The sequence below is a fragment of the Lolium rigidum genome, chromosome 4 (assembly GCF_022539505.1).
Source record: "Lolium rigidum isolate FL_2022 chromosome 4, APGP_CSIRO_Lrig_0.1, whole genome shotgun sequence".
In the NCBI taxonomy this organism is placed as follows: Eukaryota; Viridiplantae; Streptophyta; class Magnoliopsida; order Poales; family Poaceae; genus Lolium; species Lolium rigidum.
The window spans coordinates 117,393,548-117,414,419 of NC_061511.1; the positions used below are offsets into that span (position 1 = coordinate 117,393,548).

At 44.3% G+C, this 20,872-nt stretch overlaps 1 protein-coding gene across 1 annotated transcript; it reads right to left on the minus strand.

The window, feature by feature from the left end:
* Nucleotides 1-13,693: 13,693 nt before the first annotated feature.
* On the minus strand, nucleotides 13,694-15,469 carry LOC124647440 (xyloglucan galactosyltransferase KATAMARI1 homolog). The gene has a single exon (XM_047187386.1). It carries the CDS (start codon nucleotides 15,467-15,469, stop codon nucleotides 13,694-13,696), a length of 1,776 nt encoding a protein of 591 aa, XP_047043342.1.
* Nucleotides 15,470-20,872: the final 5,403 nt, after the last annotated feature.

Genomic DNA, 20,872 nt, shown 5'->3' on the forward strand with positions numbered 1-20,872 from the left:
AGGAATGAGATAACCAACTCCCAAGAGAGCAAGGTTCCAACAAATAAACCAAACCCTCGACACTTTTTATGATGGCACAAAGTACCAAAAAGAAAATTTATGTCTCCCAAAATAATTTTTTTGATAAAGATCAAGAGAAGTTTAAGCATTATAACAAATATAGGAGAGCTCCCCCAAGATTAGTGCATTATCTAGGATTTAGAATATGGATACAAAATGCACAAAACTAGGATCATCACGCTACCTATATCTACTAAAAATGCTAAGAAAGTTTGAATAGACAAATTAGATCCATAAGATGCAAGGAAGACACATGGGAGTCAAAGCACAACAAATTCATGGCAATAAATAAGGCAATATAAATACAAGAGCCAATGTAGATATAATCAATAAATATCTACCTCATAATTGATTACCAATTGTCCTAGGACAAGAGGTATTAGGAAATATTTCCCGGTGGTAGTTTGTAAGTATACATAAGATCATATTTACAACGAACAAAGCATATGGTAAAAGATAAGAGTTAACCATCATGCAAAGATAGTTTCTTGATAGCTTCATTTAGTCATACCAACATGCAAGGCAATTAATAGTATTCATACCAACATGCAAAGCAATTAATAGTATTCATACCAACATGCAAAGCAATTAATAGTATTCATACCAACATGCAAAGCAATTAATAGTATGACTTGAAGCACATGATTTTCCAAAAATGTATTGAGGGACACGTTGGGAAAAACCATGCCAAGAAAAACTTTCACAAATAAGATCCACAAAGATATTAGCAATGAAGCCATTTAAGCAAATTGGAGCTTGTTTGAACAAACATGCCACATAGGAGAGAGATAATTTACGGTATCAATTCTATGTGACACAACCTCAAATGTTCACATTTTCTAGGCTTGTAATATGCACAAAGCTTATTACTCCCCCATAATGTGATAAGGAATTTATTTTCACAAGAGGCAAATAAGATCCAAGTAGAGATATTAATGGACATTAGAATTTGAATTTCTCATGAAGATGATATACCACATAGCGACTAGATAATCTCGCAATATCAATTCTAAGTGATATTCCTCATGTACACACATTGTTTAGGATCATGAAATTCCCAAAGGAATATCACTCCCCCAAAACGGGATTGTCCATTAATCTCTCATAAGAGCCATATAAGATACAACAAGATGCAAAGAGGCTCCAACACAAACACAAATACATGGTGTGCAACCCAACATGCATAGACTTGATTTCTCAAGAAAAGCAAGTAGGAAGCACAACATATACAAACACATGTTAGGAACAAAACTAACACATGCAAAGGGGCGAGTAACTTTCAATATAAATGAGTTGTGCACATGTTACCGCAAGGAGGAACATTGAATATATGATAGAAGCAAGATAATCAAGACTTGGATTGAGATAATATAAATGATGAAGATCCCTTAATTCTTCATGATGTAGCCAAGTCTCCAATGCCCTCCAAAAAGCACCTATTGATCAAGTTTTGGATTGTTGGTCGCCAACTAAGTTGGGTCCTAAGAGGTTAGTCACAATAGGCTTGGCAACCCAAATGGTTCTTTTCTTGACACCACTTTGAGCACCAACATATTTGGCAAACACATTGCCACCCTCATCTTTACAAAGAGAATAAACATCATCAATGGAGATAGAGTTGGATGAGGTACCAATAGTGCACAAGGAGGAGATGTGGCCCTTCTCACGGCATATGTAGCAAGTTCTTTTCTTCTCCTTCTTCTTACTAGATTTCTCCACAATGGGAGCATTGACTTGTTTCTTCTTGGGAAGTGGCATTTCTTCAACTTGAGGTTGAATGTGAGTTTGAGCTTGAGGCCGCTTCCCTTTTTGCTTCTTCTTCAAAGGGCAAGATCTAACATGATGCCCTTCAATTTTGCACTTGAAGCAAACAATCTTGGCCGGGTCTTTGACTTGTACTTGGCCCTTCTTCTTATTGTTGTTCTTGGACTTGTTCTTGTTGTTGGAGTTGAATCCAAGTCCACTTTTGTCATTGGGGGATTGTTGCACACTCAACATCTTGTCAAGTTTGCATTTCCCTTCATGACTCTTTACCAAGTCGTTCTTCAAGGAAGTGACTTGGGCCTTGAGCTCTTTGATTTCCTCTACATGGTTAGTAACAACACAAGTACTAGAGGAAGTAGAACCTTTATTGTTAGAGCAACAAGGCAAGGAAGATAATTCATCACAAGATTTAGCGATACTATGAGTGGATGAATTACAAGGACTAGCACATTGCAATATAGCATTTTGAGTAGTAGTGCTAGTATCCACATGAGGCTCACAAGGTGTTTCCTTTGATATGATAGCCTCATGAGCTAACTTTAGCCTATCATGAGAGGATAGAAGGTCCTCATGGGAGCTAGAAAGCTTTCCATGATTTTCTTCCAATTTCCCATAATTGCTAGTTAGCAATTCAAGTTGAGCCCTTAGCTCAACATTCTCCTTCAAGATAGATGCTTCACAAGAAGTAGAGTTAGTAGCACAAGCATCATCACAAGACATATTAAGAAGAGAAGGTAACATAGCATGCTCTTTTAAATAGGAAGCTTGAAGTTGCTCATGGGACTTGGTGAGGATAGAGTGTTCGCTCTCCAAGACCTTGTGGGCCTTGTCTAGATCATCTAGATCCTTAACAAGTTTATCATGACCAACACCAACTTTGGAATTTTCCTTTTTAAGCAATTTTACTTGAGCTTTAGCATGGTCTCTTTCCTTAGTGAGTTTAGAAACTATTTCATTTTGAGACACTTCAAGGGTTTCAAGTTGCTCTTCAAGAGAGGCTACGGTCTCTTGTTCTTCTTCAAGATCATTCTTTAGTGATGCTGCATCATCGGCATACTCTCGTTCAAGAGCACCCTTTTTATCAATGGTGTTCTCATGCATCCAAATAAGTTTTTGGCTCTCAATAGCGGTAGTCAAGATTTCAAAGAAGTGAGTGCTAGCAATTTTATCTTTGCAAATAACCTTGAATACACTCTCACCTTTATCGCGTAGAGAGACAACCCAATCCTCTTCTTCATATTCATCCTCATTCTTATCACCACGAGACATATTAGGTTCCATGGTAGGAGGTACCGTGGAACCCTTGGCCATAAGGCATATATGAGGACCGTGAGATAAAGATGAGGAGTTACTTGAGGCTCCTTTCAAGATCTTGTCTTGAACAATAGAATCTTTGGTTTCCTCTACATTGTTAGACACACAACAACTAGAGGAAATAGAATCATTTTTATCATGGCCACAAGACAATGCAAGCATATCATCATTAGATTTTTTCAAGCAACTTACACATGATATGCAAGGACTATCAACACAAGCATGTAAATCATTTCTAGTGCTAGATGTGTTTAAGTCCAAAGATGAAGCATTGCAATGAGATAGAGATGAAGAATCATCAATAGTAAGCTCAATATCAATATTGCAATTTTCATCACCACTCACCATATCATTACCTTGTGTCTTACCACACTTTGGTGAAGTGGATGAAGATGAGAACTCATCACGGCCGGAAGTGGAAGCAATACAATCATCCTCAATAATATTGGACACATCATATTTGTCTTGAAGCTTTGTCCATAATTCATGAGCGCTCCCAAAAGGCATGATTGAAGAAGTAACTACATTGCTCACAACAATGGAAAACACATGAGAAGCAAGAGCATCGAGGCAAGAGTTTTTCTCCTCCTCAAGAGATAAATTTTGAGGATCCTTAGGAGAAGAAAAACCCATGCCAAGAAATCGCTCCATGTCCGGGGACATACGCCGTAAAATATTAAGCACATACATTTTCCATAGTTCATAATTTGTGCCATCAAATATAACCAAGTTATTGTGCACGAATCCCCTAACCGACATCTTTACTCTCAAGGCGGTGAAGCCTAAGAATGAGAGACCTTGCTCTGATACCAATTGAAAGGACACGGATGTCGCCTAGAGGGGGGGGGGGGTGAATAGGCGATTTAAAACTTTTACGAGATGGGCTTAACAAATGCGGAATAAAACTAGCGTTTACTTTGTCAAGCCCAAAGCCTATAAACTATGGTTCCCCTATGTGCACCAACAACTTATTCTAAGCAAGACAAGCAACTTATGTGATAGCACGATATATATATAACTTCAAGCACGATGGCTATCACAAAGTAAAGTGCATAAGTAAAGAGCTCGGGTATAGGAATAACCGAAGTGACGCGGAGACAACGATGTAGCCCGAAGTTCACACTCTTGCGAGTGCTACTCTCCGTTGGAGCGGTGTGGAGGACAAGTCACTCCAAATGCACGAGGGCCACCGTATTCTCCTCGAGAATTCCCACCAAAAGGGATGTCCTCGATCCACTATGGGACCTTAGGAAGGTCACCGAACCCGCACAAAGCTTGGGGCTATCTCCACAACTTAATTGGAGGCTCCCAACAAATTGCCACAAAGGCCTTGCCCTTGAAGATTCTCCACAACTTAATTGGAGTCCCCAAGAACACCACAAAGATTCCACAAAGGCCTTGCCCTTGAAGATTCTCCACAACTTAATTGGAGTCCCCAAGAACACCACAAAGATGCCACAAAGGCCTTGCCCTTGAAGATTCTCCACAACTTAATTGGAGTCCCCAAGAACACCACTAAGATGCCACAAAGGCCTAGAATCCGTCTAGGGTTCCAAGAACCCAAGAGTAACAACCTTCTTGCTTTCACCTCCACGAATCACCGTGGAGAACTCAAACCGATGCACCAAATGCAATGGCAAGAACACCACAAAGATGCTCAAGTCCTTCTCTCTCAAATTCCAACAAAGCTACAAAAGCTATTGGGGGAATAAGAGAGGAAGAACAAATGAATTCACAAAGAACACCAAGATCAAGATCTAGAGAGTTCCACTCACAAAGAGATGGATTTGATTGGTAGAAATGTAGATCTAGATCTCCTCTCTCTTTTCCCTCAAGAATATGCAAGAATCATGGGAGGAATCAAGAACTAGGGCAAGCTTTGAAGTACAACAATGGAGGGAGAGAGAGAAAGTGAACCAACCAGCCCAAGGAGGAAGAAGGGGGTCTTATATACCCCCTCCCAACGAAATATGACCGTTTGGGACCTCCCAGGCCGGAAAATCCACCCCCGGGCCGGATTATCCGCCCCCCGAAATCGCCCCTGGCTCGGGCCGGATATTTTGCCGGATATTGTCCCAGTTTTGGTCATTCGGGCCGGATTATCCGCCCCCCCAGAAAACCTGCGAAACACCAAAACTAAAACGGGCATAACTTTAGCATCCGGACTCCGATTTTGATGATCTTGGGCTTGTTTTGAAGCTAGGAACAAGCTCTACAAGATCATGCAGGAAACCATCATAGTCCAACAAGGGAGGATAGAAAAAAATGATGAAAGGTTTGACCTATCTAAAAAAGACATACCGGTAAAACCTCCAATCTCGAAAATGCAACAAGTTGCCCATGCAAAAACCATTCTCAATGAACTAGAGCTTGTCATGAGAATAAGCACAAGCTCTAAAACATCACATGGATAAGATCCAAATAAAACCAAGAAAGATGATGAACCAAACTCGAAAACGCAACAAGTGATCTATGCGAAATCCGTTTTCGATGAACTAGAGCTTGTCATGAGAATAAGCACAAGCTCTAAAACATCACATGGATAAGGTCCAAATAACAACCAAGAAAGATGATGCAAGGATGCAAAGGTTTGAGCTCTCTCCGAACGATACGATCGAGTTACTCACTCGAGAGCCCTCTTGATAGTACGGCAACTAAACTATAAACCGGTCTCCAACTACACTATGAGACCGGTGAGAAAGAAACCCTATCAAGAGCAAACCTTATACTTGCGCATTCCACTTGAGCTTGATGACGACGATCTTGACCTCAACAAGATGGAACGCCTTTCTTGCTTGTGTTTGCTTGACGAAGTCTTGTAGATTGCTCCCCCATAAACCACCATGGGAGAGCTTCTTCTTCGGCGCATCTTCACATAAACATGACCACCATGTGGATTGCTCCCCCATAATCCACCATGGGAGAGCTTCTTCTTCGGCGCATCTTCACATATCCATGATCACCATATGGATGGCAAGACTCAAGCAAAGGATCTCTTCGAGATGGCTCATCTTGAACTTGCACATCATTTCTTCATTCTTCATCATGTTGATGTCTTGAAGTAACTTGAGGGCTCACTTCATCTTCATATTCAAGACATACTTGACACTTGATATCCTTCATCAATTTCTTCTTATTGCAACCTTGAAGCCAACATATGGTTCAAGAATTGCCTATGGACAACTCCTACAAATATAACTCAATGCAAACATTAGTCCATAGGGATTGTCATTAATTACCAAAACCACACATGGGGGCTCCATGCACTTTCAACTAGCCACTTGAACCAAAAGTCCGAACTGATGGAAAGGGCTAGGCAATCTACTTGTACACTTCACAACACCCCCACTCGCGTCTGACGGGAGAAGAGAAAGTCAACACGTGAAAGAAGAAGAGCACACCGAAACAGGGCATCAGTGGTGGCTAAAGAGGGGGACAACAGCAATTTTTAGGCTTAATTGCGAAAACCATGAACAGCAACAATTTTTAGGCTTAATTGCGAAAACCATGTGAAAGCTAGGATTTGAACTCGAGACCTGGGGCTCTGATACCATGTTAAGTTTCATGCACTAGCCACTTGAACCAAAAGTCCGAACTGATGGAAAGGGCTAGGCAATCTACTTGTACACTTCACAATACAAACCACATATTTACTATTGCTATTAAGGGTTTTACCCCGTGGTTATCGATATGAGCTTTGTGAATCCCCTTTATCCCCCTTGTTCATGTGACAAAGCGCCGATATGGTAATGTCACTTCCCGCCGTTCAATCTACCACACTTCAAAGGGTAGTTCCCTCTCGAGACCATAAGACAAATATTACATGGTGCACAACACATAATATCAAGAGAGAGAACTAACACACATTAATACTTAAAACCATAGATCATCTTAGATTCATCTCATATTCATGCTAGGGTTTCTCCATCTCCCCAAAAACTAATAGGAATACTCACACATGGAGACAATCAAGAACATCATCATAATCTTATGAAGGAGATTAAAGGAATGGAACGAATTTGAATACAAATCTAAAATAGCAATCAAGATTACAACTATGATTGGAGGATGATGACGGTGATGGTGCAGCGGTTGCTGATGATGAAGGGGATGATGCCTTGTCCTCCGAAGATCCACGTAGCAGCCGGATCTTGTCTTCTCCAAATTTCCTTCTTGAGATCTGATCTGGGGCGGTGTTTCTCTATTTCGTGGAGTTGTGCGTCTCTGATCTCCGATTCGTCTGCGGGAGGTGGAAGTATTTGACGAGGCTGTGCTTCTGGAGGGTAGTACGGGCGGGCCTTGCCCGTACCGATGCCTGTTAAAGCTACTGGAAGTTTTCCTCGCATTGTCCTTTCGCCCAGGTACATAATTAAGTGCATAAAAGATTTCTATCGCGTCAAAATATCAGAAAATGACAGTTTTGATTAATATTTCATCACCGACTTATTATTTCAAGATCCTGTGTAGACAAGCATAAAAGGACGCGGTAGCCCGGTGAAATACAAAAAATCCTACTGCTACTCAATGGCAACTTGATAAAATAACGATGTAAATACATGCTAAAAATTGCACTCATCAACTTCCCCAAGCTAGACTCTTACTCGCACCTGAGCAACATAGAAACTTAATAGACAGAGTCATCTTTCTTCATGATGTGAGAGTCGTTAAAACAAATGAGACATTTTCAAAAACAAGGATTACAACATCGGATGTAAAACTAGAGCATGAATAACACCATACTATTCTCATACTCAATTGACTTAAAGGCATCCACACCTTTCGAGGTTTGATAGTAGACAAGAAGACTACTTTATCTAAATATCATAAAATCATGAAGTTAGCTTTTCTAAGCCAGAGCTAAGAACTCGTTTTCAATTCAAAAAGGCACTTTAAGGTTCCAAAAATTCCAAAAGAAATATTGGATGTATATAATGATGTATTCTATCAACGTACAAAAATTCAACTTTAAATTCTACTATATAATTTTGGTGGTGCAAAATTAATAAATCTTGCAAATTTTCGGGGTTTAAAACTTTGCACTATTCACACTTTAGATATCAGATTTTGCACTTTTGTTCACCCCAGAAGAATATAAGGTATCAGGAGTTTATATGTTGCACATTGATAGAACACTTCATTACTCATGTAGATTTTTTAATAATATTTTAAAAACTTATAATATTGTTTTACCTTTTTTTTTAAAAGGGTTTGCTAGTTAGCGGAGAACCAAATTCGTGCTCAGTCAAGTTCTGCACAGCTTCATTGCATCGTGATTCATGTATATGAGTTGCAAGTTAGGTTGCAACTGAGTTTTTTTAGTTGCAACTGTAGATACAACCAAGAAAAATACTCCATACCATTAGATTTGCTTTGTGATTCATGTTAGTCATGAGTTGCAACTCATGTTACAACTAAGATTTGATGAACTCATCTGATTGGAAACAAAGTTATTTATTAGTCGACTGAGAAATAGTCACACATGGGATTTGCTAGTTGTTATCTAGCTCAGAACTAAGTTTGTGCTCACTTTACACTATTTGGTTGTATCGTGATTCATTCATATGAATTGCAAAGTAGATTGCAACTGAGTTTCTTTTAGTTGCAACTGTGACTTTTTTTAGTTGCAAGTTGAGATACAACTAAAAAAATACTCTAGGTTGTTAGTTTTGCTTTGAAATTCGTGCTAGTTATGAGTTACAACTTATGTTGCAACTTAGATTTGATGACATCATCTCATTAACAACGAAAAGTTAATTCTAAGTTGACTGATAAATAGTCAAATCTATACCTAATAATAAAGAAAATAAGGTTTCTTGTTGGTCCGTTTTTTATTGTCCCTCAATTTGTGCCACCGGTTATGTAAAAAAACGTTTCGTCGGCCGAACAGATCTTCCCGTCAAAAAGATACTCGCACTCCCCTCTCTCTCCCACGCGTGCGCACAACCGGAGAAACAGGGACAAGACTGACGACTCATCAGCTTCGGCGACCTCGCATCCTGCTTCTACGCCGCGGATTATCAAGACCACACGAAAATGCCTTGCTCGAGCAGGAACGTTTACTGTGGTATGCCCACTGACCCTCCGCTGCAGACAAAATCACCGTTGTATTCTACCTCCATGGCCGCCCAGCTCCGCCTCGAGATCCCAAGCACACCGAGTCTTTGATCCAACATCCCAGATCCAAAATAGAATTGACTTGGGGATTAGTTCTGACCCACGAGGATATCCACCTTGTCGGCGAAGCGGCCGCTGACGTCGCGGATTAGGAAGCCTGGAACTGGGACGCGGGGCCTGAATTTACCGTCAGTATCATGGCTTCCACGGCTGGCTTCGCAGGATACACCTACTTCTGGTAAGTGGTAACCTCGGTGTCCATGGCGCCATGCTCCTATTGCTTTAGTCGGAAGAGATTGATGGGTGATTCACGATTTTCCTTTTTTCATCTGGCATGAACGCTTCAGGCATCCGCTTTTCCATGTGCCCGCGATCCCAGCTATCTGTGGTGTGTGTCTCGATTCACACCTACAATATGTTCTTTCATGCCCGATTGATTCAATCGCCCAGGTTCTTTCATGCCCGATTGATTCAATCCCCGCTCGATGTGCTACTTACATGTAATTATGTTCATGCACATTGGAGTGGTACATGTGTCCTGCACATATTTGTGCTAATGCCCACAAGGAAGCAAGTTCACTGAAGATAGTAATTTGACACTCCTATTAGAACTGAAACTATAATGTACTGGTGCATATAAACGCCAGAGAGTGGTACATCGGACATCGGACATCGGATATTAGGTTCTTTGCGAGTAGTGCCACACAATGTCCAAAAGAAATTTTATATTTGCCTGAACTTGATATGCAACTATGCGTAGTTGGTAGCTTGGTTCAGTGTTATGCAATCAGATGCAAACATATAGGCAAGTAAATGATATCCATTTGTTTTAAAGAAAACGTTGCTTAATCAGCATCAAATATCATTTACATACTGCTAAGATATACATTGGCAATAGTAGATTTTAGGGCAAACCTTGCGGAAGTGATGTTTTGGCACATGGGAGTATATGCTCCCTTTATTTTAAAATGCATTTTAGATATATTTTAAAATGTAGAAAAAATTGAAACAAAAAATTTGCAAGTACATCTCCAAGTGCTATACGCTTTAAAATTTGTTTCGTGAAAATTGAGTTGTCTATGTAAAAATGACAAAACTCAGAGCTAAAATTAGGCTTTTCGTCAGATAATTTTTCTCTTTTTTAAATAGACCATATATCATGGAGATGTGCATGCAGAATGTTTTGTCATAAAAATTCAACACTTCAAAATATCTTTTTTTCGTGGTGCGAGCATATGCACTGGAGCCAAATTGAGTTTCTAAAACTTTACCTCTCACTAACATTCTTTATACAAATAGTTGATTTATTTCTCTCCCGTGCATCGTTCATTTATTTCTCTCAATATACGGGTATTTTTGCTAAAGTGAATTTCAAGGTATAAAAATATTCAACAAAAATTAACCCGTCGCAACGCACGGGCTTTTTCCTATACCTAATAATAAAAGCAAAAGAGCTTCTTGTTGGTCCGTTTTTCTTTACCCTTACGTTTCGTCAAAATTACATGTTGTGCCACCGGCAAGTCCTCCCCAAGCGTTACCCATCGAACGGAAATAAAAAAAACTGTTCATCCCGACATCTTCACTTTCCCCTCCCCAATCTGATGCCGAGCTGCGGCCTGCGTGGTGCTCTGACTGTTCCTGCGTTTTGTCTTACCTCGCACCGCCCGTCGTGCTCCCGCAGCCGCTCCAGGACAGGAGTTCTTCGATCCCTTAGCACGCCGGCCCAGATTGGCACCGATCCATCCTTACCTCTTTGCCCTCCCCAATCTCGAGTTCTTTTTATGTCCCTGGTTCTGGATCTGGATCAATTCATGTGTTCGCCACCTGTCTTCGAAGCAGATGCAGCGTCAGGCTCCGTTGCCGGTGTGGCTATCCCGATCCCAGGCCGTTCAGCGACGTTGTCTTCAACCCCGTGGCCCTGGCTGCCTCGGTGCTGCGGCTGCACATCCGGGAGTGGCAGCGGAGCTTGCCGAACAGGAGCTCACTAGCGCCAAGCGCATGGGCGAAGCGCGGGGGGGGGGAGCGACCTCACACCAGACCTCCTTCGTACTTTTCCCCTATTTTTCCTGTTCTTTTGGGCCTGGATTTTGTTAGGTTCATGGCTGAAATTTTTGTACTATTCTTAAACTTGGTCTCCTTGTTGCAAGATACAGTGCGATACAGACAACATAGACATACATGTACACACCACGGGGACATGCATGGGCCATCGTGATGTTTCCGTCATGGCTGCGATAAGATCAAGAGGAGGACGTGCACCTCAATCAATCACGGCAAGCACCTGGATGCTTTGCTTCGTGCATTGACACACTGACTTCAGTTTTTACAGTACTGACGTGTGTTGTATTTTTTGCACGGAAGAACTGTCTTAAAAATCCCCAAAACAAGCTACGGAGTACAATTTTTTGCCCAAATATTGGCTCTCCCACCCCCCGCATCTCGCATGGCATATTCGTCCCCCGTCAGCGTCCTCCCCGCCAGCAGCTCGAGTGGAGACAATATTTCAATACCCTCAATTTGCTATTGACAGTATTTCAGTGTACTGAAACTAATCCAGTGTTCAGTTAGCATTTTCCTTGTTGCTAGCTACTGACAGGTTAGAGCATGTCCACCGGCGGCCTCGATAGTGGTCCCGATAGTATGGGGGCTGGCATCGAAAATGTGCTCGTACCGGCGCGTCCCAAATAGCGCTGGTGGTTTTTCGAGCCCAATAGAAACGCCGGCAACCCCATGCCGGCCCCTTCGCGAAGGGCGCGAATGGCGGCTCGTGGCAGGACGGTTTTCGCGGGTGGGGGCGCCTTGTCAGCGAGAGGACGCGGCAGTTCGCATCGGAAGCGACACATGAAGGTTGGTCATCGGCGTTTAATGGTCTCCCACGCGGAAACTGAGGCGGCGACGAGGGCGACGACTGACCACGCGACGTCGACTTGCCTACGCCGTCGTAAATGCGGGTAGTTGGCACCCCTATTAGTACGTACGCCGTCCACTGCCGCGGTGTTATCCTCTCATCCTCACCACCGTAGCCACGTTGTCCTCTCTCGTCTCCCCCATAGCCGCCGCGCCAGTCCCTCCTCTCCACCTCAAAAATGTCGCGCCATCTTAAAACGACGTACTCCATGCTTGGCCTCAACCACCACCGCAGCCGGAGCCGCAGCCCGACGCCGACTACAGCTTCGATGGCGCAATCGACCCACGGTCCGCGGTGTGGCACGAGGCCTACGTTGCAGAAGTAGAAGCTGAGGCGGCGGAGGAGGCTGCGTAGTGGGGCGAGCAGCCGCATGCCCCCGCCCGACCCGGAGCAGGCGGCGATCCTAGCGTCATTGAACGCGCAGCGCTTCCGGAGGTGGAAGGAGGAGGAGCGGGAGTTCGTCAGTGACGCGAACCTCGAGCACGCCCTCGAGATCTCGCGCCAGCGAGCGGCCACGGAGGAGGCGGGACGCCTCCTCATGGAGGCGGAGCGATAGAAGCTCATCGAGCTGAACGCTCATTGCCACGCCAAGGCATTCGCCAGCGAGCAAGCGAGGCGCGCCGAGAACGAGGCATCTCGGCAAAGACTGGTAGCGCGGGGACAGCGCCGCCGGCAATCTCATGCGACGCCGGCTGCCATGCTCCACTTAGACCTCAAATGATTGACGATGCTTGGATCAGTTTCTTGGTCATGTACTGTGTTGTTGATTGGATATGTTGTTCGTATCCATTTATTTAGAGAACCACTTTATAATCGTTGTAGTATTTTGCGGTGTGGAAATTTTACAGATAAAGATAGGCTATTGTTTATACTTGCAAAAGACTATTCAAGTGTTACTTCATAACATTAGAACTAAAATATGTAGAAATAGTTGTGAAATTTCATGCTATGTATCTCTTGGTTAATCCTATTTTTCATTCATCAGAAAAGGTAACCATGATATTATAAAAATAGGAAATTGTATTTAGAAGAAAACATCAAATAGATAATGTATTCTTCCTAAACAGAGCAAAATGGTTGTAATCCTTTTACGGATTCAAGTGGAATTGGAGAGCCAAGGTGATTCTATGCAAACTTAGTCACAAAAATCCGGTATAGGACAATCGAACATATCGTTAATTTCATCGCCTAGCTGGACGAAGATCGAACTACTAGATGCCACACACACATTTTTAATTAGGTGTATTTCGCTAACTCATTACTGATCTACCGGCAACGTGACGATGTAGTAAGCATGGGTTGTCGTCTTAATTCTCTTTTGTTTTGTGTTTTGCATAGATCAATGTGGCAAGAAATTGAGATTAATTATATCCGGTGCAACGCACGGGCATATTTCCTATCCTTTCAAAAGAAAGTATGCGTAGCTCCGACTACACTTGTGGTTTCGACCTGTGCTACATAAAGCTTGAAAGGAGATCAACAATTACTCACTAAATTGCCTGCAAAATACACACAATGCAACAAGAGTACGATCTAATTGGAGGCAAACAATGGGTCCCATTCATGGGAGTCTTCAACCTTCTGCCCTTCTCCCAACAATGGATACTTCCAACTATACATCTCTAACTTCTCATCCTCCGGAAGGCCCTCCACGATGCGTTTCCTGATCTTCGTCACCTTCCTAGTGACGGCTTCCACGGCCACGTCGAACGCGTCATTCACAGTCGACTCAAGCTTCGACGACGTGTCGCTGTAGATCATCGCCGGGATGAGGCCCACGACCGCTCCCCTCATCCTCTCGACGTCGTCCGGCCGTATCCTCCTCAGCCTCTCCTCCACGCTCACGTTGCGGCGGACGTCTTCATCCGAAATGTAGACAGAGTATTCGGCGTGGTTCTTGGGCAGGTGCCAGGTGTACTGCACGAACGCGGTGCCGGGGTGGAAGAAGACCGGGATGCAGCCGGCGAGCAGGGCCTCGAACACCGATCTGCGCGTGTACGTGTCGCCTTGCGGCTGTAGGCAGAACGTCGAGCTCTGGAAGAGCTTCATGACTCCCGCCGGGGAGTCGCACCTGTTGCCCGGCCCCTTCCTGCACTCCATCAACGAGCAGGCAGCGGACGCCGCGCACTGCTCCACGAGGTGGCTTGCAATGGACCTGGCGTCCTCGGGGCGCGCCGCGCCTGCGAAGGAGAAGAGCCACTGGCGTTTCAGACCGCGCACCCGGTCCTGCCAGAAGAAGATGCCCTCGTCGGTCGCCGGGTGGAAGGATGTCGGGTACGGGATGGCGGCGTCGTTCAGGTTCCACGGGCTGGCCTCCAGGACTAGCGCCGTCATGTTCCTGACGGCCGGGAGACGGAGGAGGCTGCTCCCCCACCCGGTGGAGCCGTTGCCCAGCCGCCGGAAGTCCCAGGTGGTGCGGCCGGCGACGAAGAAGTGGTCGCGGCCGCCCATGGCGCGCCATTCGGGGCGCGCGGTCACCAGGCGCACCATGTCGAGCGCCAACGCGTCCAGCGACGAGGCGTTGTGCCCCCAGAGGTGTCGTGCCACGTCGAGGCCGGCGTAGAACGGGACGAAGATGGCGGCCGCGAGGGAGGAATCGTTGGTGAGGCATTCGTACCGCTTAATCCGGTCGTGGAAGATGACGTCGAGCATGTGCTCGTCGGAGTCGTACCACCCGGTCTCCTGGAGCACACCGCCCTGGCTGCCACTGAGCTGCGGGCCGAAGCCGCCGTTGGCCGTGTGCTTGCACTTGTCCGTCCACGGGGAGAGCGTCCCGCAGTCCCGGAGCAAGTCGGTGTTGAAGCGGGGAGGCAGCTCCTGCACGTAGATGTACCGGTCGCCGCACAGGTCTCCTCTGTCGTTTGCCGCCGCGAGCGCGCGGGCGAAGGCGTGCTCTCCGCGCTGCTCGCCTCCACCGTCAGGTCCGGTGACGGAAGAGCCAGTATCGACCGGCACCGACGCGGCCAAAGGATCAGGCAATTCCTTGCCACTGTTCGTGTGGCCGGCGTCACGCGGCGGCGAGATGAAAGGATCGGAGAGCGGCGATTTGCCGCGGGCGATCGGGTTTATCTTGCGGGTGCGGTGCCGCGAGGACGAAAGACCGTGCTCGACGCGCGCGACGGTGCCGGCGACGCCGAAGTCGTAGCAGTGGCGCGCTAGCATCGACACGGTGGCGGCGAGGATGAGGAGGGAGCAGAGGCGGGAGCAGCGGCCACCGCCCTTGTCGAACTTCCCCAACTTGTCATTAGTCGCCTTCAGTATGTCGCCGCCCACCGACGGCGGCAGGTCGGCCGCGTGGTGTCGCCTCATGCTGGGGACGCTCGGGGCGCGCGACAGCATAAAAAGGAGAGTTTTCGCTCGACAAGCAGCAAGCCAGATGCTAGTTCTAGCTCTTCAGTGGACATTTCAATCGAGCGGACCTTAGGGCGCCAGGACCGTATCCCGCACGTTTGATTCAGCTGGAGATTCGTGCACGACTATTTCGCACAACGGACCTTCCACTTTTCTCTAATCAGGATATAGTCCTTAGAGATCTATGTATAAAAACGTCCCAATCCAGGTCGGTTGAAACCCTAACCTACTGTCAACACCCGGATTTTTAAATCCAGATGCCTATTATGCCATTCCTCGCAATCCCAGGAATATTGTTTTTGCGAGACATAATAGATTGATATCACCACACATCATTCATTACAACACATAATCGTCTTACAAATAAAGGATCACATGATCCAGTCTCATTACAAGAATAGAAGTCTATTTATTCATTACATAACACATAGCGGAGGCAAAATAGCGTAGTAGTAGTCCATCTGTTCCACAGGCAACTGTTGACGTCAGGAGTGATCCTAGTTGTCGTAGACGTCCTGACGTCCTTCTTCCGGGTTCTCGTACTCATCTTCATAGTCTGGCCATTTGAATAGCCAGGGACACGGCCGTGAGTACTTCAAAGTACTCGCAAACTAATACTAAGGTAAATACTATCAACTATAATAAGGGGGTTCTAAGCTCTAGTTTCATTTGCATAAAGCCAGTTTTATTTCATAAACACTTTAATAATCAAAGCCTCTTCATTTGCTTAACTAACTCAAGTGGAAACATTAGTGTCATTCCCACAACTCAGTTGTGATTCAAAATCAACGTCACCTTTCAATTCAAATCACAAGTCACCATTCATATTTTTAGAAAAGTTCTGATGACGGAACAGTATGGCCTTTCCAACCGTCCATAACCGAGGACGCGGCTATTCGAATAGGTTTAACTCTGCAGAGGTTGTACGCTTGTGCCACAACAATTGCAATAGTTCGTCGGGGTAATCGGCCCCGATTTATCGTACGCAATGACGCGAACTACCAATCCTAACCTTTCATTTACATATGCTAGTATAGGCACCTCTCCCCATGAGCTTGGCCTCCCAGGTGAAGACGAGACAGTCGGCCTGGGAACCGCACGAGGCTTGGGCCGGACATTCACCTCATTTCACGTCATTTCACATCATTCCTTCTGTAGAGGCAGCCTCCAACATAACCCCGATGACGCTTGTTTTAGAGGGAACCCATACTAAGACACATAAATTTCCAGCTAAGCCTTACCCAGATTCAGGTATTGTGGGGGTACTTGTAAAATTGGAATGGTATCGCATCCGAACCCAACCATCAGTTTTTGTAAAATTCACCAAGTCATTCACCAGTCATTTTCACCTTCAAAATCTCTCAATAGAATGACTCATCATTCCAAGGTTTTCAAAGTCATTTCAATTCACAAGTTCCCAACTAGAGTAGTCACTTTTAATTATTGAGCACTAGCCACTAGTTATGAGGGGTGCTAAGTATCTTGGAGCTTGCTAGGCTAAGTGTGATTCTCTTGTACTACTCTATAACTCAACTAAGTGAATCATAAATCAAAAAGTAACTTTGATAAATAAAATCAAATAAAGCTTGTAAGGTAAAACCTTGGGATAGGTTCATAAGGTAAAAATGTAATGGTGCCTTGCTCTTGTAGAGCTTTGCACTTTGCAAGAATATAAACTTGCAACCAAAATGGTTTGCATTAGTCTAGCTTGCATTGGTAATAGCTTGCCTCGAGTGGTGATGTGATCAAAGTTTTCTTGATCTTCCTCTTGGTAGAAAACATCCTCCTCTTGATAGTCTCCGGTACTAGCGTCTATAAACGAATACGAGGATACAATCACCAAACAACACTTAAGTAATCTTAATTAGCCTTATTGGCTCACACCATTGATCTAGTATCACTACTTAACATTTATTCTCAAATTATGCTAGGGTTTCTTTATTTAATCTTAGGAGAAATAATTTCCTCTCATTGAATCTTCTTAAAATTTAATCTTCTCAAATAACCAGGGATGATCCCATGTTGACCAAGGTCAACACTTCACACTTAGTATTTGAGAAGAGTGATTTAAATGAGATTCATCATCTCATGTGATTTAAGTAACTAGTGTAATTTAAATACTATGTTGATTTAAAATCTACAAGTGAGCAAGTATGAGCCTAAGCATTTAAAGGTCAACACATTACTTCATATTACTTGTGATAATGATTTAAATGAGGTGCTACACCTCATAGATTTTGAATTCCTAAAATTTGAAATAGTTTAAATGGGCTAGTATTGACTACATAGCCAATATTCTGCTTCTAGCCCATGATCATATACAGAACATATATCATATTTTTACATAATAAACTAGAGTTTGTTAAATGTGAATTATTGCAATTGGATTCACTTCAAAATTCAAATTGGTTGATTTTTAAGATTTATTTGAATACTGAACAGTCTCTGTTTTGTTCTTTTTGCTATTCAAATTATAGACAAGATCTGAGGTTGAAACCAGTGGGGTTAGTTAGAGAATTTCGTGGGCTTTCCAAAACATTTTGAATCACAAATTTTGGATGGGTAGGTTTGAAACTACTCAAATTATAGCAAAGGTCCAGTATTGAATTTCAAGCAGAAACGAATTAATTTGACAAAGGCTAAATGGGCTTAGGCGGGAAAAGAATTGGGCCCAATTGGTTTGAAACAGAGAAGCCACAGCCCAGTAACGGTTCGGGCCAGCTGACAGGGGGTCCCACACGTCAGTGGCTTTAACTCACCGAAACGGTACCTGGAAATGTCGTCCGTTAGATTAGATCGTGGATCGACGGCTGAGGGTCGTCGTCACCGTCGGGGGAGGAGGCTTGCTGCGCCGGCGAGGTAGGGGGTCGGCGGCGTGACGGAGGTTCCCGCGGGGCTGGCGCAGAGGCTAGGCGACGTTGTCGATGACGAGACGGCGACTGGTACCGGCGGCGGAGCTTGAGGTGGGCTAATTTGACGGCGGTGCGGAGCTACGGTGGCGGGGATCGGTGATGAAATTGGAGCGCTCTGTGGCGTAATCCGCGAGGAGAAGAGGTGGAGGAGGTCGAGGAGAGGTAGGGGAGCAGATGGTGTGAAGGAAGAAGGGGCGGAGGAGCTCTATTTATAGGAGGGTGAGGAGGCCGGCGGGTGTCGTGAAGGGTCGACGACGACGAGGTCGTTCCGAGGAACGAAGGGGCAAACTAGGGGGCGCGCTAGGTAGCCGGGATCATGGCGAGGACGATGCGCGTGAAGGGGCAGCGAGGGGAGGACGATGGCGGGCGGCGTCGTTCGAGTGCTTGCAGTACCGTGGCGGCAGAGATGTTGATCATGGCGATGGCTAGGGAGTTCCCGCGTGCCAGCGAGCATGTCCAGCGTGTAGCTGGTGGCGTGATGAGCGTGCGTGCCAAGTGGGAGAGGGAGAGAAGGACGAGGGCGTCCAGGCGAGGTAGCGTACTGGCGCGTCCAGTAACGTGCCAGTGCACGCTCTGGTGCGCCCAGACGTGGTGATCACGCCGTGGCCAGGGCTTGTCGTGCATGGTTTGGCGTTGGGATCTTGTCCAGCAGGCTTAGTACTTCCTAGTGAGTCTAGTTGACAAGGTTGGATGGACCAGAGGGAGGTGTTGAGGTAGGGTGGCATGGTGGCCGGCATAAGAGCTTGGCATGGTGAGTTCTTGATCATTGCTTCGACTTTAGTAGGGCTGCAGGTCATAGGATGATGCAGGAAGGGTACAGGGAGGTTGATGATCACCAGGTTAAAGTGGTTTAGGCTTTGGACCAGAGGTTAAAAGGGTGTGTTGAAATTCTGAAACTATGCCTGCAAGGTGTTTGCATAAATGGCCGCATGAAAATTCTTTTTAAATTTTGAAATTCTTTTTGGTGCACTTCATTCATATAATTAAAGAGAAAGAATGGTGGTGGTGGTGGTGGATTTTGTTAAGGTTTGTCAGATTTCAAAATGGGGTTGATCTTCACATAGTTTCAAAGTCTTCACTTGTCACCTCTCTACTGGTCAACCTGGTCAACATCAGTACTAATGGTCAACATGAAAGTTGTTCACCATCACTTGGTCTTGGATGACATGGCAATGGTTGACCAAGTTTGGTTGCGAAACAAAAGGTAGGTGGGTGCAAAGTGGGGAAGAAATTATAAATGGCCCAAATGACCATTATCACATGTTATTGAAATTTGATTTTTCTTTTGGTTTGATTCTGGTTTCTTTGGGTCAATTGTGTTTGTTTTTGATATATAAGAGTTTTACAAGCAATGGCACAAGCCAAAGTGGCCTTGGTTGAGGTTTTGCAAAAAGGGCTAAGTGTGTGTGAGTGAAAAATGGGATTTTCTCACATTCTCATTTCTCTCCATTTGATTTGACTTTTCTTGACTCTAATGTGATTCTTATTAGTTCCGAAATGTTTTCAAACCATTGAAACCATTTCAAATTGTCTTGTTCAAAGATTTGCAAAATTGGCCATAACACATAAGAGGTGATGTGTCAAATTTCATTATTTTTGGAAATTGTTCACCTTGCTTTACTTGGGCATGGGTTAGGGTTAATTTAGGGTTATATTAGGTTTGGAGAAGGTTTCACATCATTTGGTCAAGGTTTAAAGTCATAGGGCAAAATTTGGTGAAATGGCTATGTGCCACATATGCCTCTATGCATATGTTGCATTTGAATTTTAATTTGACTTGGCTTGACCCAAATGAGGTTGTGGAGTGTTGAGATGGTATATAAGGGTGATCGAACCATTCACAACAAGTCCTAGGGTCAATCTTCTCAAATTCACAAATTTGCATTTTACTCTCATATGCCTCTATGGCATTTTTAGTTTCTTTTTATTTCTTTTGGAAACAACTTGGATTAGGTTTGATAAGTGCTAGGTAAGGTGTATGATGGTTTTCCAAACCTCTAAACAAAGTAGAGGAGCTTAGGGTAAAGTTTCACAAAAATGGCCATAGGCACATATGCCTTTTTCTTATTTAATTTCCTTTTATTTTATTTTAACTTGGGTGATGAAAAGAGGGGTGAGGTTTAGGGTTTAAGATCACTTCAAATACTAATAACAAGCAATCATAGCAATAACACAAGAATTAAGCAAGATCACTATGTATCATACTTAATTTAATAAAAGTTTTTGTTGGTTCCAAAATTTGGAACTAGGGAAATTCATTGGTTTTGTTTTAAATTTTTGGGGATGTTACAAACCCTTCCCCTTAAACAAATATCGTCCCGAGATTTTAAGAAAAGTTAGGGTTTCCTAAGAGAGATTGAGCATTTTATTAACAGGAAGACATACTTGGCATGGTCTGGGGTGCTTCCTGAGCTTCAGTGGCAGTCATGTGGTAAAGACGGCCGTTGTT

Bases quoted from the DNA above. Each gene is read 5' to 3' on its own strand.
- LOC124647440 (XM_047187386.1), bottom strand. From the start codon at position 15,469: ATGAGGCGACACCACGCGGCCGACCTGCCGCCGTCGGTGGGCGGCGAC.